Source organism: Ptiloglossa arizonensis, chromosome 5, assembly GCF_051014685.1.
Source record: "Ptiloglossa arizonensis isolate GNS036 chromosome 5, iyPtiAriz1_principal, whole genome shotgun sequence".
Lineage (NCBI taxonomy): Eukaryota > Metazoa > Arthropoda > Insecta > Hymenoptera > Colletidae > Ptiloglossa > Ptiloglossa arizonensis.
In genome coordinates, this window is record NC_135052.1 from 24,531,887 (window position 1) to 24,550,289 (window position 18,403).

Genomic DNA, 18,403 nt, shown 5'->3' on the forward strand with positions numbered 1-18,403 from the left:
AGGTACGTCGTTAGGACGACGCTTCTCCCGCGTTGCACACCGGCATACCCGAGTCACCTCGTATCGCGGCCGACGCGACAAGTGTGCTTTGTGTTGCGCATACACCTTACTCTAGCTAAGTTCAAGCTCCGAGCGACAATATTTCTTTTTAGTTTCGCATTGGAATCATGATACTGGATAATTGTCCAGACGATTAGACGGTTTAACATATACTTAGTTCGAGGCCGGATCAACGAGCAACGAGTATTTCATTGAAAATTTCAGATTTAATTCGTATGTTAGTAAACATAATTTACTTTTTTCGATTCGTCTTTGGGTAGTTTCTGTCGTTGATTTACGCGAGAACGAAAGTTCTTTCTACAGATCGAATCGAGAATAGCTGAATTAATTCTAACAGTTTCCGAAAATTATGGAAGAAGGGAAAATGTACGATAGCAAAATTTTGGATATACGCCAATGAAGGTACAATCTGATTTAAAATTCTCTCGTACGCGGTTGAAATATAGGCGGCATGTCGCGACTCTAACTTTTAACGATTATTGTTTCACGTTTCGCAGGTAGATCCGTGTGCGTCTACAGTCTTGTAAGAATTACTCTACCAAATACACTTTAAACGCGTTTTTCGTCGAATGAAAATTATCGTGTGAAATATATTTATGCGCGGAAATGTTAAATTAAATAATACTCAGAAACGATGACTCTCGTTTAACGATCATCAAATGGGCAGTTATATTTTACTTGCATTGATCCAAGTTCGTAAGCCACGGGAGTTTGTCTTTGATTCTCTTGCTAGCACAAAGTATAGTCTACGGAGCAATTCATCCAGAAAAGGGATACGCGCGCGCGCACGCGTCTACAGTGTGTATAATACGTGTAAATGTGTATGCAGAATGCTTGAAAGCGTGATTCGGATGTTTCCGCTATGCTAACGGAAACAGCCGAATCTTTTGGCGCAAAGTTCGCTCGATTTTCATTAGTTTCTTCCGCTGGCTCGAACATGCCGCGTTGCCTTCGTCTACCAATCAACGTTCTTCAGTGATTCTCAACTACGATGAAACGATAGTTTTGGCACGCGTCTTTTTAGTTGTTTTTTTTTCTTCAATCTTTTTCTCAAACTTACGGCTCGCGTGAAGATAATGCACCTCAAGTGGCAAGAACGAGAAGCAACGATACGCGTTTCTGTTGTTCTAATTTGAAATTGCTGCGTGTCGCTACATAAACGTATACTGATTAACTAGAAAAAGGTTTCCTACGCGTTTGGAGTGAAACTATAACGGATAGTTGTAAGGTTTTAGTATATATAGACATTCCATACCATATTAACAAATTATAAATTTGTACCGAACATACGTTTTTAGATTTGCTTGTTTACACGTTTCTCGTGCAAATTGTAACAACATTGAACTTCCTTAGAGTACACACGCAATGTCTCTTTATATTTGCAAAATAACTTACAATTATTTATACTTTTTTCTTCGTTACTTTGGATCTGAACTAATTTTACACATAGGCGAATATTATTTACAAAACATGATTGTACAATATAAAAGTAGATTCTCATATTGTTTTATCGATTTGTTCAAAATAAAAAATATTGTTCTTAACAGACGTCGATTTTCTCGTATTTGATTGACGAGACTCGAAACATATTTTAAAGTTCGCATGCTCTTGACTGGTCACTCGATGCATGCCAGGCAACAAATTCGCGTCAATGATCGATTTAACGTGGTCTTCTTTATTGGCCACGATACAATTAGCCGAGCATCTGTGCGTCAAGAGGCTGTCGTCTGCAAGTCTGATCACTATGCCACTTCAAAACGCATAATCTTTGTTTCATGCGCGTTTAGGTATTATCCGACTCTTGGATTCGGATTTGTTCATTTTTTCTGCAACTATAAGGTGCTTTCGACACGATTTCTCTTCGTTTCAATTTTCTTGCAGCTTCGTCGTGCGAGTCCCGACACTCTGCACTTGGTCTGTTTGGCAAACACTAGATGAAAGAGAAGGAAAGAAAATGGACCGATATATTATCGTCACGTGATCTATTATTTTCAACTCGCGATCGAGTTTTCTTTATCTTACTGTAGGTAAGTTTACTGTAGGTAAGTAAGAAATTCGTGTCATCGGTTACGTAAATATTTCACTTTCTTTAATTCCAATTTCGTAGTGCGACGACGTTTTAAGTGTTTACCGAAGATGGCACATAAGTTCTGCCATTTCTTCTTGCATTCCGCCGCGGCACGGGAAACGTGCGCGCATTTAGAATACGTTCGAATTTTTGCGGAAACCATCGCGACATGCCTAGACTTCGAACGACCCTTGCCAGATGCGTTCACCTCTTGCGCCATCGTCGTCCACATTTTGTTTTGCACGTCATCGATACGATAGTTCCTCGTTTCGTCGAGGAACTCAGTCGAAAAGATCAAAAACTTCCTGACTTAAATTTTAATTCATCCATCACGCTCCCTCGTGAAAAAATCAAGAACTTTCTAGCTTAAATTTTAATTCATTGAACACCCTCCCTCGTGAAAAGATCAAAAAACTTTCTACTTCAAATTTTAATTCTTTATAAACAAAAATACTCATCATCGTTCGACCTTTAGATTTATCTCTCCAAATGAGATCAAAATTCCAGGCGTCACTGTTATAAAGTCTCTTTGTCAGATATCTACGTTATTTGTGATAAGACCAGACTGCCGATAGATGGCAGTTGTTCACAGCGAAGTCGTCGATAAAATTGCAACTCCTAAATACTCAAAATAAAAAAAACACGTGTCTCTTGTGTTTTCGCAAATTGTAACAATCTACAAAGAAATTGTCACAATTTTCTCGTTAACTTTACATTTATTCTAAACATTTATTCTATTGACGTCAATTTACAACCGAAAGCTTGTTCGTAAAATTATATTCTTCGACGATTTTCAAAGAAAAAGAAACGGTGCAAAATTTTGTACCGACGTCTTGGAAAAGTGACACCGGGTTCTCGTTACGAAGAACAGCTCACATTTCAGCAATAACGAAGCGTCTCGTGTTCTTTTCACGCTTGGAAGAGCCTCTTGACCGGATGTGAACGTTACAGTGAAAACGCAGCAGTTTCGATTAATTGTGCAACTTGGAAGAAAGGAGACGAAGAGAGGAAATCGTGTTTCGTTCTAGATTCATTAGTTTGGGTTAGAAAAATTGCCCGCTCAAGGTCACCCCCACTCCAGCGCAGCGAGCTAGTCTTGACCCGTACTTTCACGCAACTGTAGCTCGTTCTTCGCGCTGCATTGTATCTGTCCAAGCGTGGAAGCATACCGCGGCATCAGACCGGAAATGGACAAATTTCTTGTCTGTATAAAAATTCCAAGCAACGAATAAAAGATAAAGATTGCAATTTGAATTATGAAACGAAATTACATTTCACGTTGAATGAATAATAATAGTTTCTCAATTACTATTTATAGCTGTTTTCATCAGTCATTTATTATTTCAGTAAAATGCAAACATCCGTAAAGAAAGTGAGCAATTTTCTCCGTGCGAAGAAAACTTGTCTTTTCGTTTATAAGCCGCGTGACAGCAAAGCGATTAATCGTTAATTTATGTGACAATCAACGGTGAAATAATCTTTCGTAAAAATTCTGATTACTAATTCTGAATTCCATCCAGATGCGCTCTCACCAGCTGTCCAGTATACAGTCATACTCCGACTTACGTTGTTTTTATTAGTGACGCGATATGTGCGTGTGATATTCTTGAAAATTATTCAAACGATCAGATTCGTGATCTACGTGATCAGTTTTCTTCCAAGTTACGAAGTTATATGAATGACATCGTTCTTTGTTATATTTAATTGAAAATTAATAGTTAAATTCATTTAAAAAATGTTCAAAGTTATATGCATGCAATAGATATATATGTTCTTTTCATTTAACCACGTATATAAACATATATTTGAAATTATAAATACGCTTCAAACTTTATCTCTCTGTTCACTTTTACTAATTAACGGGAAGCTTACCTCGTAATCCAACAAAATGTTAATGCATGCATCTTTTTCGACTTACGTCGGTTACTCTGAAATCAATTAGCACGTAAGCTCGGGGTATAACTGTACTTTAAACCGAGCGATAATAAATACACATTCGAATTTCTTCGACCGCTCCAACTAAATGAAATTACTCGAAACGGTACATGTTTCGAGTAAATAATACAGAGATGAGCAAATTATTAGACTCCATGCAATGCTTTCTTGTTTTTGTTCATTTTCTACAGAAATGTGTTTCATTTATTTACACAAGTAAGCTTATCCGAATAACTGATCGATCGCGAATAAATTGCTGTACAGAGTTTTCATTCGAATAATATATGAAATATAAAGAGATTACGATTTATTGTTCGTTCGAATATCTTGTTCGTTCAATGCAAAACGTAACTTGATGGTAGAATCAGGATCGTAATTTTCATCGAACAAATAAACGAACGAAAGTTGTTTAGCTTTCATTCAAAATTTCTATCAATGTGAACATTTTGCCTATTTTCGTGGTGTACCCGTGGTCGGTTAACCTCGCGAGAATCGCCTCAAATCGTTTACGACTCGTAGCCCCCTAACGGGGAGTTCGGGACGCGTTGCCGCGGAAAGCCGAATGTACACGATACGACACGAGTCTCGGTGAGTCGATCGCGCACCGCAGTCGTGCTCGAACCGAAGTGCGGGTTAGGTCGGTAGGAGTGTGTTTACACTCGTCAACGGTGTTTCCGATTTCTTTGACAATTTTCACGCGTATCGTTTATCGATCGACGCGGAGATGACATCTCGCCGATTTCTACGCTGAAGTATCTCCCACGCGAGGCAATCCGACGCCAGCCGAGCATAATGATGCAGGAGATCACGGACCAGTCCTCCAGGACGGTGCTCCTGAACACGTTCGTCGTGAAAAAGAAACGATGCAAGGTCTACTTTCATCGCGGCACGCTGATTTGGGAAACCGAGAAACCACCGTATAGTAAGTAGAACCTCTTTGCGTTCTCACGGTCGTAACGTTTGGAGAAAGGATATCTAATGCGTGGTTATTCGAACTGTTCGAAATCGAAGATCAATCGCGCTTCCGTCTTTCTCGTTGATTTGAAACAAAGGAGGCAATAGGATGCTATAGAACAGGATTGTTGGTCACAGCTTTTAAGGTTGTGTTGTTTGCAGAGGAGAGTGTAGTACTGGGCATCGGTGTTAGGAATAGGTTGCAGGGGGTGGGGGTGTTGTGTACATGTTCTGGAAAGTGAAATGGGTCGAGGGAGGACCGTCAATGACGGTTAAGAACATTTTCCCTGGTTGCTGTCGATATAACTCTGTTTAACTTTTGACGTTCGATCAATGTTGACGAGGAGTCTATAGTCTAGGACACTTTTGCACTGTTTTCGGTGCAACTTTCACATTGTCGGAATTACGTGTAATTTTCAGCGCGACATTTATTTCGTTTTGCATATCGTAATAATAACAGAGACGTAGAAGTGTTTATTCGGTCGAAAGGACAGGACCATGCGAGTACTGCGATTGAATCGGCGGAGAGTTGAATTTATAAAACCCGCGTTGCACATATTAATTCACCTAATGAGTGTTAACCTTTTTACCGATGAATTATAATAATTGTAGTTATAAATTATAAATTACGAATAATATTATTCTAGATCAGGTATACAAATTTCTTTTCATTGGTACATAATTCTGTTAGATTTGTTACTTCTTTGGTTAATTTTTATATATACAATAGTGGTCGTAAAAATTGCATCACTTGATGCAGATTGTTGAATATGCGGATACATTGCAAATGCGGCAACTACGCTAAATTATTCCATTTTGATACATTATGTTTTCTTTCATGTAAAATAAACTTCGAATGTCTAATAACGATGCTCGTGTGATTAAATGAGAAACGTTGAAAGTTTCAAAGTGATGCAATTTCTGTGCCCACTATTGTGAAAATTAAATGAAGAAATAACAACTTTTACGGAATTGTTCACAAAAGGCAAAAAGTTTATATATCTATGTCAAGGCATATCGAAGGCCTTAATGTTGTTTTTGGTTAGACTTGGGAACAATTTTTATCGAAAGAAAAAATTGTTGAATAACGACGAGTAGTTTAATTTTGGATCCGGATAAAATTTTTGAATAACGATGAGATACTTTTTTTATACGTTACTCGTTGGATACAAATGAGAATTAAAATTATACAATGAAATATTTTACAACGAACAAATACAAATTTAATACCAATTTTTATACTTTAATATCAATCGAATGAACTTTTATTCAAATGAAATTTGTTCCATCCCCGCTTTCAAGTATTTTGTGGTCTATTCTCAACAATCACGATTTTTAATTTAACGCTGGTTGATTGTAAAGGGAGTTCTGACCACGATATCATCGATTGCTATACATCCATAAAGAAACTTATAGGTCCAATTAAATGGTTACCAAACGCCTCCATTTTGGTCCCACTTTTATTCGAATAAAATCTGTCCCATCCTCGCTTTCGAGTTTTTCGCGACTCGTTACGAGTCTCAACAATATTTAATTTAACTCTCGTCAATTGTAAACAGAGTTTTGACTGTACATTCACAGAGAAAACTATATAGGTCGAACCAAATTCAATTGTTACGGAACATCTCCATTTTGGTCCCACTTTAGGTTACGATTATTTTCAAACTCGATTTTATTCGAAGCTTTACGTGCAAGTGTTCTTTCGTTTCTTTCCACAAATTCAATGTACGAAGTTGTTCGAGTTTCTCGCGATGTACGTTCCAATTATCAGAATGAAACGCTCGGTTCGTTCGTTTCTCAATTCCAACGCGAACAAGTTCGCGTAAACGAAACATGGGCATTAATCGATTATAGAATTTTCCTGTTTACGTCACTCGAGCGAATACTTTCGCGGCACGATTGTCTTTTTGTGTATTCTTGCGGAGGATGTGATACGTTGGTGAGTCCCGAGGAAATTACACGGTTCCGTGACGAAATCGTTCGCGCGACGAGCGCGGGAATTTTTCCGGAAGTTGTTACGAAACTTTGTGGAAACTTTGTGTTCCTTGCCCATGTGGAGGAGGTCGAGGAAAAGGGCGACGAAATTTATACCACTATTATTAGTTATGTATTTCATATCGAACATTTTGTACGTATAAAATGTACACGATGAGAAACAAGATCGGATAAATGAGTACAATAATACTGATAATAAATAAGAACTAATCTTCCAGGATTAACAATTGTTATTGTTATAAAAAATTGGGATATTTACTTTATCGAATATTTTATACGTACAAAATGTACACGATGAGAAATAAAATTGAGTAAATAGTACAAAAATAGTAATAATAAATAAGAACTAACTTCGCAGGATTAACAATTATTATTGTTGTAAAAAACAATATTGGGTAAATAATAAAATAATAAAAAGTAAATAATGAAAGTAAAAAATTCAGAGAATTGAGAATTATTATTATTATTATTATTATTATTATTATTAATTATTATTGTTATTTTTCTTCTTCTTCTTCTTTTTATTATTATTATTAATTATTATTATTGTTATTTTTCTTCTTCTTCTTCTTCTTCTTCTTATTATTATTCTTTTCCTTATTAATCTTCTTTTTCTTCTTCTTCTTATTATTATTATTAAGAATTGGGATATCGTCGTTTAGTTCTCCGATAGTTGTTCGACACAAGGACGAAAATTAACTAAGCAAAGTAGGAACAAAGGAGGAGGTGTACGTTAAAGAACGAGTCCATGTACGTATGCATTAATCGGGTTAATTATTTAAGATAGCCGAGGACAGAACGCTTGAACGAGTTTAACGAGCATGAGAAATAGTCTACGATACCGCATGTATCGTTACGTGAATTGTTAACTATAATCTAGACTCGTGTTACAGGGTAAACGTTTGTTAAGGTTTCGTAATTACGAATTCTAAGCAGAGGGTACAGGAATTAATTACTCTCACAGAGCAGAGGGAACGTAAATTTTAATTATTAAGAATTTCGAACGAAAAAACTTTTACAATCGAGTTCCGTGTACACGAAGTTTCAATTATTGAAAATAATTTAAAACGAAGGCACAATTGTCGCGACTTATGACCACCAAAATACCAAATGTACTGTTCGCGGAACGAAAAAATGCATACTGCAGTTTTTCACGAAGGAGACTGTATTCAGTCAGGTAATAATAAATAGCACAGTATTGCAATAATTTCCATGTTCGAGTTCAGTAGACGGTACAACGTTCAGGGATCTATATAATTAGTCAGCACGACATTGCATTTATTCTTATTTATTTATTTATTTATTTATTCACAACGAACAGAAATATACCACCGATTACAATGGTACGTCGATTGGTATCTACGCAAGATAACATAGAATTAATTTTATCTTTGTAAATTATTAATAGACTCAAGAATTTCATATTTAACCGTTTGTATAAGTTAACAATTACCAATGGTGTAAATTCTTGCATTAGAATCTGCATTAAAGAGATTGGTCCCGAAGAACGTAATGTTAAAATATGCAAATAGATTTTCGTGGAAGCGTTGAATTTAATCAGCTCGAGGATAGCTGGACAATTTATTCGGCCATGAAGGATTTTAGAAAGAAAGATGGCGTCGTTGAACATACTACGCGCTTCAAGTGTTTGCATATTAAGTTCATTAAGGATAAGATCGTAATTATGTACCGTTCTGTGCACGATATAGCCTAATTTGTGGGAAGTTAGGCGTGGAAACTGATGTTGAATCTTTTTCATAACACACGATACTTAAGGAGACCATCAAGGCTTGCATATTTTAGTTAGTTAATTAGTATCTGGATGAAACTTTCGAATAATGATGAAAAACATAAATTTTTATTTCTTAATCGTTGAATAGGAAAACAAATTTTTATTTCTTAATCGTTGAGTAAGAAAACAAATGTTTATTTCTTAATCGTTGAATAGAAAACAAATTTTTATTTCTTAATCGTTGGATAGGAAAACAAATTTTTATTTCTTAATCGTTGAGTAAGAAAACAAATTTTTATTTCTTAATCGTTGAATAGGAAAACAAACTTTTATTTCTTAATTATTGAGTAAGAAAACAAATTTCTCATTAGTTGATTACTTGTTGAATAAAAAAGTACGTTTTTATTCGTTACTCATTGAATAAAAATTCAAATTTACTTTAACCCGAAAATCTCCATCGTGTAATAGCAATTATTTGAACAGTTTACGAGGTTTGAGGAACTTAACGAGTCGTGACCTATTGCGTAAGTACATCCCCGTTTATAAGTATTAGGGTATTTTATTAACATTTTTCATGAAAACGGGGTGAAAACCATTTCGAGAAAAATATGGTTCTGACTGTTATATTTTTATCGATAATTCGACTTTCTCAATGTGACCTTTTTTATATTAATTTTAAGGATAGAGGCTATGGTCTTATATAATAAAAATTATTATTCTTTTCCTATTGCAAATGTAACGTAATCCTCTAATGTTTTATTTTAACGGGTTCACGTGCAATAGTTATTTCTTTTACGATGTAAACTATCAAAGAGAAGAATATTTTTAGTGTTCTAATTCTTCTGGATAAGGCTGTTTGTTTCCTTAAATAACTTTTATTTTTTAAAAACGAAACTTTCACTTTCACTATTGATAAGTATCACAATAGTTATGGACACTCTGAACGCTTCTGGTTTGCATAAGAACCAAGACGAAAGATTACCTTGGAAAGCATAATTTGGTAGATAGCATACTGTGGTCTGTAGTATCGAAAGCTTTTTTGAAATCTGGAATGATAAATCGTCGACGTGTTGTCAATTGTCGCAGACGCTGAGAAATTAGTAAATATTGTTAAAGACTGGTTGTGGTTAATCTACCGGAGATAAAACCGTGTTCTGAATCAACCATAATGACAGACATATGAAGCAGATTCTCGTACAAGATTATCATTCCAAAAATCTTCATAAACATATTGAGAACTAAAGTCAATAAATAATTTCTTGAACTAGACGTGTCAAATGTTTGTCCAAAACAAACTTCCAAGGATTAAAAATGTTCGTTTTGATCGATTACTTTTGAATCGGCTGAGTTTGAACCAGGTTTAGTTTGGTTTGATCACGTTTGATACCGTTGGGTCATGTTTGACGAAGAAATAATCACTTCAATCTTAAACACAACATTCAAAATTGTTGCAAAACCTTTACAAACTTTCTTCACACTTTTCTTCTACAACCTGTACTGTACAACTCTTTCAAACCACCTCAAACTCTGAATACATGAATAATTTGGAATTTGAATAATTCCAACACAGAGTTTTACAAATATATTTTTCAAATTCTCGAAGAAAATATCACGAAATAAAATTTTTCTTTCTAATTTTACACTAGAAGACCTTCTTAAGATAAAGTTCAAACAGTTTTCAAACAATCTTCAAACAGTCTTCAACGTCTCCTCAACTTTATTTCGATAAGCTATCCGTGCACTCATAATTAAATCGACAAACACTCGTCTTGTTTAAAAAAATACATAATCTTTTACAATCTACTACTCAAAGGCTGCAACTATATTGCGTAAAGGTGAGACAAAGTTTAGTTGTTATCGAGTTTAATTTACGACTGGAACGATACCGTTCCAGGGTCTCTCGAACGTTAATAGAATATTTGTGGAAACATTGAGCAACATCAGTGTTTGGGAACACAGTTCGAGGAACTTGGATTAACCCTGGAGTAGTCTGGCTAAAAATTGTTCTCGTTCCGGCGAGGTCTGCTTGACCCCAAAAGTAATTTTTGAAAATACACGGAATGTGAGTTCTTTTCTTCGTAAAGTATAGATACAAACGAAGGAAAAATGCATTACGTATATTTACTGGCCTTTTTACACCTTACTTTACGACCAAATGTTATATTTGTCCAGTGACTTTGCACTTGTTCATACTTGTTTGGATTATCGGTTTTCCTTTGGACAGATTCGTGGTCACACTATGGTAAAATAAATGAAAACAACTTTTGATCGACACGATGTAATTAATAACTTTCGTCTCGGTACAAATGAGTATAAAATAATTGATGCAAAAAGTGTGGAGATTTATTAGATGTGGAGTTGTATCGGTTTAATAAACATGATATGCATATTTTTATATCGGGTTGTCATAGTCGCTTTCCAAAGTTTCCTTATTGAATATATTTTTTCAAAGGATGTAGCATTATTTTTTGTAGAATATTTATAAATACCACAACGGTGAAAAAAATATACGAAAAATATATCGTAATAAATATGTATCAAACTGTGGTGAAAAAAATATACAAGAAGTATTTCGTAATATATATATATATAAATTGGTGAAAAAAATATAAAACAATTAAAAAAATATTTCGTAATAAATATGTATCAATTTAAGGTGAGAAAAAAGTACAAAAAATGTATCGTAATAAATATGTTTAAATTTGTGGTGAAAAGAAAATATACAAAAAGTATTTCGTAATAAATATCTATAAATTGGTGAAAAAAATATTTCGTAATAAATATGTATCAATTTAAGGTGAGAAAAATGTACAAAAAATGTATCGTAATAAATATGTTTAAATTTGTGGTGAAAAGAAAATATACAAAAAATATTTCGTAATAAATATGTATAAATTTGTAAGCGATGGAAGAAAGTTTTGTCAGTGTTCTGTTGAGGTCTAGTGGACCCCCACTCTTGAGTTTCCGATACAAACGATGCATCAGTTTTGTAGGACATTGGCAATGCGTTGACACCTGCATAATGGGCCAGTTGGAAGACAGACAAAAGCTAGAGCGTTAACCGCTATATTTTTATTATACAGTAGGGCATCGATTATCCGAATTTCGATTATACGAACACACTTATCCGAATTTTGATTATTCGAACTCAGTTATCCGTATTTCAGTTATCCGGACCAACGATTATTCGACATAAAACGAATCACATATTTTAACCACGTATACCTATATTCACATTTTAAAAACTGTGGTACCAATGAAGGGGGGAAATTGAACCAATTGCAAAAATTTTCATGGAAAATATTTTTTATCAATTAAAAGAAGCTTAAGATTCTTTTATAATTTATTTAATGATATTTTGGAATGGTTGGATATACAGTAAGGGGAGAAATTGAACCAATTGCAAAAATTTTCATGGAAAATATTTTTTATCAATTAAAAGAAGCTTAAGATTCTTTTATAATTTATTTAATGATATTTTGGAATGGTTGGATATACAGTAAGGGGAGAAATTGAACCAATTGCAAAAATTTTCATGGAAAATATTTTTTATCAATTAAAAGAAGCTTAAAATTCTTTTATAATTTATTTAATGATATTTTGGAATGGTTGGATATACAGTAAGGGGAGAAATTGAACCAATTGCAAAAATTTTCATGGAAAATATTTTTTATCAATTAAAAGAAGCTTAAGATTCTTTTATAATTTATTTAATGATATTTTGGAATTGTTGGATATACTGTAAGGGGAAAAATTGAACCAATTATAGAAATTTTCATGGAAAATATTTTTTATCAATTAAAAGAAGCTTAAGATTCCTTTATAATTTATTTAATGATATTTTGGAATGGTTGGATATACAGTATGGGGAGAAATTGAACCAATTGCAAAAATATTCATGGAAAATATTTTTTATCAATTAAAAGAAGCTTTAGATTTTTGTATAATTTATTTAATGATATTTTTGAATGGTTGGATATACTGTAAGGGGAGAAATTGAACCAATTGCAAAAATTTTCATGGAAAATATTTTTTATCGATTAGAAGAAATTAAGATTCGGATTGGTGTATTAAATGGTAACCCAGACCTAATTCGGATCACATAAACTACTCTAAGGTCGAAGAACCGAGGGAATCGGGACCGGTGCTCCGATAAATCGTTGCCTCTGAATTTATTTTCGTTAGCCGGTGTCGCGAATGCGAGATGTGGAGCTCTCAAGGTGTAGGAAAAGATTCCATTGAATAACGTTATTTTCGATCCGAGCTAGCGAGTCGTCGATAAAAATTCGCGGCGTCTCTCAATATTATCGCTATCGTGAAGCACCATCATTGTATTTTCTTATCTTCGAACACGAGATGGATCGATTGTTGCAATTTTACGTTTGTTATTTTATTCCTCCCTCTGACTCTCGGGACGATTTTTACGCCTTAATCCCATTCATCGATACTTGGAGAAACGATTGTGGGTCGTAGGAATTTTATTAAATTAAAACTTTGTCGTTAATCCACAAAGATGGGAAAACATTGTTTTCTTCGACGAGAAAGAATATTCTTCATGGAAATGTTTGCGATTATTTGACTCGTTCTTAACAAAAATGATGACAAAGATACAACAATACAAATATTCAGAATTGTATTATATTTCCGGTAATTTTTGAAAAATATATAAATAACTTTTTTTAAATTATAATTAATTAATTATAATTGACTCCATTGTATTAGATACAATTATTTTTTTCATATTAAACAGAAAGGTATATATAGAAAAGTGCATTATAGTATTTTTATTTCAAATAGATAATATATATAAAATATACATATATAAATATTTTTCATGGAAATGTTTGCGATTATGTGATTCGTTCTTAACAAAAATGACGACAAAGATACAACAATACAAATATTCAGAATTGTATTATATTTCCGATAATTTTTGAAAAATATATAAATAACTTTTTCTTAATTATAATTGAATTAGATACATTGTATTAAATACAATTATTTTTTTCATATTAAACAGAAAGGTATATATATAGAAAAGTGCATTATAGTATTTTTATTTCAAATAGATAATATATATATAAAATATACATATATAAATATTTTTCATGGAAATGTTTGCGATTATGTGATTAGTTCTTAACAAAAATGACGACAAAGATACAACAATACAAATAATCAGAATTGTATTATATTTCCGGTAATTTTTGAAAAATGTATAAATAACTTTTTTAAAATTATACTTGTCTCCATTCTATTCGATACAATTATTTTTTTCATAATAAACGAAAAGGTATAAATAGAGAAGTACGTTGTAATATTTTTATTTTAAAAATCATTGTTTGCGGCAGAAATTCAAAGATTCGTAGTGTTTTGAGTAAATTGAGTACTCAAACTTTTCAGCGGTATTTTCAAAAAGGCTAGAACGAACACAATGGGAAACAGGAAAAGGAACGAAGTATTTCTCGTTAAATTTTCGTCCGTCGTTGTCGTTAATCGACCGGGGAGTGTTAATTATAAACAAATACCACGGTAGTCGAGTGCCGTGTGTTATCGTTATCGTGTTAAAGCGTCGGTGTCGTTATCGGGTTAAACGGTACAACTCGTCGTTGTCGATCGTCTTCGATGTTTACAGAAGGTAATCGATGCCACGGTCAGAGCGGTTATTTCCTATTCGACGTGGTTTCCGGGGCCATTGATGATGGTTCGTCAGAGACGAGTAGAATTTTATTCGAATAATACACGACGAATAAAAACTCTTCACAGCGATTCATTCGCATCGTTTATTCGATCGACGATTATTCGGATAAGATTCGTTTAATGCAAGGCATAATTCAATTGTAATTTTTTTTCTTATTTGTCCACTGTGAGGCATCGTTCGATTGTAATTTTTTTTTTTGTATTCTTTTAACGTGAAACATAATTTAATTGTAATTTTTTTCATATTCTTTCGACGTGAAACATAATTTGATTGTAATTTTTTTTATTTGTTCACAGTGAGACATAATTTAATTGTAATTTTTTTTGTATCCTTTTAACGTGAAACATAATTCGATTGTAATTTTTTTTTTTATTTGTTCACAGCGAGACATCATTCAATTGTAATTTTTTTTGTATTCTTTTAGCGTGAAACATAATTCGATTGTAATTTTTTTTTTTATTTGTTCACAGCGAGACATCATTCAATTGTAATTTTTTTTGTATTCTTTTAACGTGAAACATAATTTGATTGTAATTTTTTTTTATTTGTTCACAGTGAGACATAATTTAATTGTAATTTTTTTTGTATTTTTTTAACGTGAAACATAATTCGATTGTAATTTCTTTTTTATTTGTTCACAGTGAGACATAATTTAATTGTAATTTTTTTTGTATTCTTTCAGCGTGAAACATAATTCAATTGAAGATATATAATATATATATATATATATATATATATATATATATATATATATATATATTAATATATAATCCATTACATGATAAATACTGTTTTTAGAACCCTGTATGAGATAAGATAATTTACTGGTTTTAAAAATAGGTATCTTAGCGATCTTTACAAAACAGATAAATTTTTCTTCCGTATGAATATTGTTCACACTCACTGGAAAAGTTATATTTACCTGAAGTGTATCTGAAAATTATAAAAAAATCCGAAAACAATGATTATTCGATGGATCAAATTGATTCGAATAATTTTGGAGTGAAAAAATTTGTATAATTTTATACACGGTGTTTCATAACACGTGGCACCTGTTTCAGTGACGAGTAAAGAACGTTAAAACAATGAAAAACGTTCGAGTAAACACGTGCTCCATTTGGCCTTGTTTCCGAGGTACAGCCATTTTTGTGCTCCAATAATTCTGGAGGACAAACTGAGCTAGTATAACTGGTTCTACTAAACTATCTCTATACAATGCTCGATAAATCCTTTGTATCTTTCAACCTTGGTGACTTATCTGTCCTGGTAATCGAATTTCATTTCGAGCACTTCCGATAAAGGTAAGAAGGTGCATACTACTCAAGTACTAAAAATGGCCATAACTTGGTTAATACAAGGTCGAATGTAACTTGTGTTTAAACGAATTCTCAATATTTTTACGTTTTCTTGTCTGTCACTACACGTTACGAAACACATACTATTGTACATGAATAATTTTATATTATTGTACATGAAAAATGCACAAGTACTATTTAACCAGAATAATTTTTCTCTCCAAAATTTGTCATGTCAATGATATTTCAATGTTAACGTAAATGATTCAAAACATGGATCAAAATATATTTACCATAAAATAAAATAAAATTATGCTGGTACGTGTTATTTGTTTAATCATAAGACTGTCACTGTAGAAAGTAACTATTTTGAAAAGTATACTAACGCATTAATAATACATTACTAACAATGTTAGTATTATAACAAATATATTATATTAATAATAAATTATTAACAATAGATAACAAATGTATAATATTAATAATACGTTATTAACAATATACAACGAATATAACATTAATAATACATATAAATATATAACGTTAGTAATACGTTATTAACAATATACAACAAATATAACATTAATAATACACATAAATATATAACGTTAATAATACATTATTAATAATACACAAAAATATATAACGTTAATAATACATTATTAATAATACACAAAAATATATAACGTTAATAATACATTAGTAATAATACACAAAAATATATAACATTAATAATACATATAAATATATAACGTTAATAATACATTAGTAATAATACACAAAAATATATAACATTAATAATACATTATTAATAATACAGAAAAATATATAATATTAATAATACATTATTAATAATAGATAACAATAATCGTTACGAAACACGTGTATTTTGGCTTGACAGTGGTGTCCACATACGAAATAAATGATCGTTAAATGAATGCAACAATCTTCGTATATTGCAGTAATGCACATTTGTAAAAGTAGAAGCTGTTCCAAGTGCAACGACACATGGCCATTCTCAGTTGTGCAAACACTTCGATACGGATATGTGCGTTTTTGCGCAGTGGTTTTGTGGGATTGTCTCGGTTCAGTTGCATTTAAAAGGAATTGATGATAATTTATTCTTTTCTTTTTATACCGAACAACTATTTCGACATTTTGTAAGTGTTGCGAGTCATGTGCAACGTAGTTTTTTATTTCACGAAACGAATTCTGTGCTGTAGAACAGCCTACTGTATATACCGGGTGTGCTGTGAGGTATCGAATTAAAATTTATTCAGATGTACAGTAGGTAATTCTGAACAAAAAAATTGCATTCAGTATAGGTCCGTCCAGTTCGTTAATTATATCGAAAATAAAATATCAGCGTTGTCCTGGTGAAATAATAATTTCCAAGTATTTATTTCTTTACTTTTGATTTTATGTAGGATTATTTAGGTATTCTTCAAATTGCCTATTTTTTATTTATTTACATAAGGTCGATCGTCTACGTGATGAATTTATTTATTTCGTAGAAAATAGTTCTATAGTGCAATTATATAACATTTTTTGTTTAGAATGATTATATGAAGTGTCATTGGAAATTGAGGTAAAATATAGTGTTACAATAGTGCAAAATAAACAAAAATTTGACCGGGAAAATTTAAACGATTTCAAGTGAAAAAAAAGAAACGAAATTTGAATAATTTTTGAGAGAAAAATGATTCTAATAAAAATAATGTTATGAGGAAACATTAAATGGTTTCAATTTTTTTAAAATTAAATTAATTAATTTAAATGAAATGTAACGAATATAAATTATCTTATTTAATTAGTTCTTTTAAACTTTTCATACACAGGCGTCAGTAGTGGACGAAAAAAAAATTAACAAAATTTATGTAAATACGTGTTCGATTCGACCTTCTTTCCGAGTTATAGTCAATTTTTTATTCCGTTAATGTACATTTGCTTATCTTTATAAGATTGCACAAAATGCATTTTCAAGAACATAACGTATGCAAATATTTCAGCACTATTAGTTACACTATCTCAATTTGTCTTCCAAAATGATCAAAGTATAAAAATGACCATAACTTGGAAACAAGGTTAAATATTGCACAAATTTATATTAACTTTTGTCATTGTTTTTATGTCTCTCGTCAACCAGTAAAGTAGGTACCACGTGTTGGTGAACAACCTGCATAAAATTGTATAATTTTTCTCTCCAAAGTTATTCAGGTCAATGATATTTTCATGTTAATGAAGATGATAGAAACCAAGAATCGAAACTTTTAGTATAAAATAAAGTTAAATTATGCTTGGGTGGCTATCTGTTTACTCGAGTTGGTATTTGAAAAATAAATAAATTTGATCTCCAGTTTAGTGGGATCTTTCGCAAACTTTTTCAACGATTTTTCAATTAATCACTTTGGAAAAAAATCGTCGTACGAAAACAATGAAAATATTGCACGTTAATTGGTCGAACTGTATTACTATTGACAAGTATAAAAAATGGCAATTTTCAAATAACATTCTTTCTTTTTTTCATAATTAAGTTAATTTTTGTTCATAAATGAATGAATTAAGAGAAGAATAGTTTTATTAACAAATAATTGATTGTTCGATTTTCCTTGGACAAATTCGCTTCAAGGAGACCTTGTTTTTATTTTTAAAAAACAAAATCT

The 18,403-nt window shown here is 32.1% G+C and overlaps 2 protein-coding genes across 2 annotated transcripts in view; one reads left to right on the plus strand and one right to left on the minus strand.

Moving 5' to 3' along the window:
- Nucleotides 1-1,328: 1,328 nt before the first annotated feature.
- Nucleotides 1,329-3,682, minus strand: LOC143147454 (uncharacterized). The gene is made up of 5 exons (XM_076312698.1): nt 3,661-3,682; nt 2,327-2,437; nt 2,145-2,239; nt 1,860-1,990; nt 1,329-1,810 (listed from the first exon to the last, which is right to left on the minus strand). Exons 1-5 carry the CDS (start codon nt 3,680-3,682, stop codon nt 1,558-1,560), a joined length of 612 nt encoding a protein of 203 aa, XP_076168813.1. The 3' UTR covers nt 1,329-1,557.
- A 984-nt stretch (nt 3,683-4,666) lies between these two features.
- Nucleotides 4,667-18,403, plus strand: part of Cerk (Ceramide kinase) — a 62,524-nt gene continuing 48,787 nt past the window's right edge. Inside the window, exon 1 of the mRNA XM_076311343.1 lies at nt 4,667-4,985. Within this exon, the coding sequence (XP_076167458.1) occupies nt 4,856-4,985 (130 nt within the window). The 5' untranslated portion in view covers nt 4,667-4,855. The remainder of the gene's footprint in view (nt 4,986-18,403) is intronic.

Coding starts and splice junctions, on each gene's coding strand:
- LOC143147454 (XM_076312698.1), bottom strand. CDS start 3,682: ATGACTGTATACTGGACAGCTG. Junction 2,438..3,660: donor GACTGTATACTGGACAGCTG/GTGAGAGCGCAT, acceptor TTAAAATTTAAG/TCAGGAAGTTTTTGATCTTT. Junction 2,240..2,326: donor GGCGCAAGAGGTGAACGCAT/CTGGCAAGGGTC, acceptor ACGTTTCCCGTG/CCGCGGCGGAATGCAAGAAG.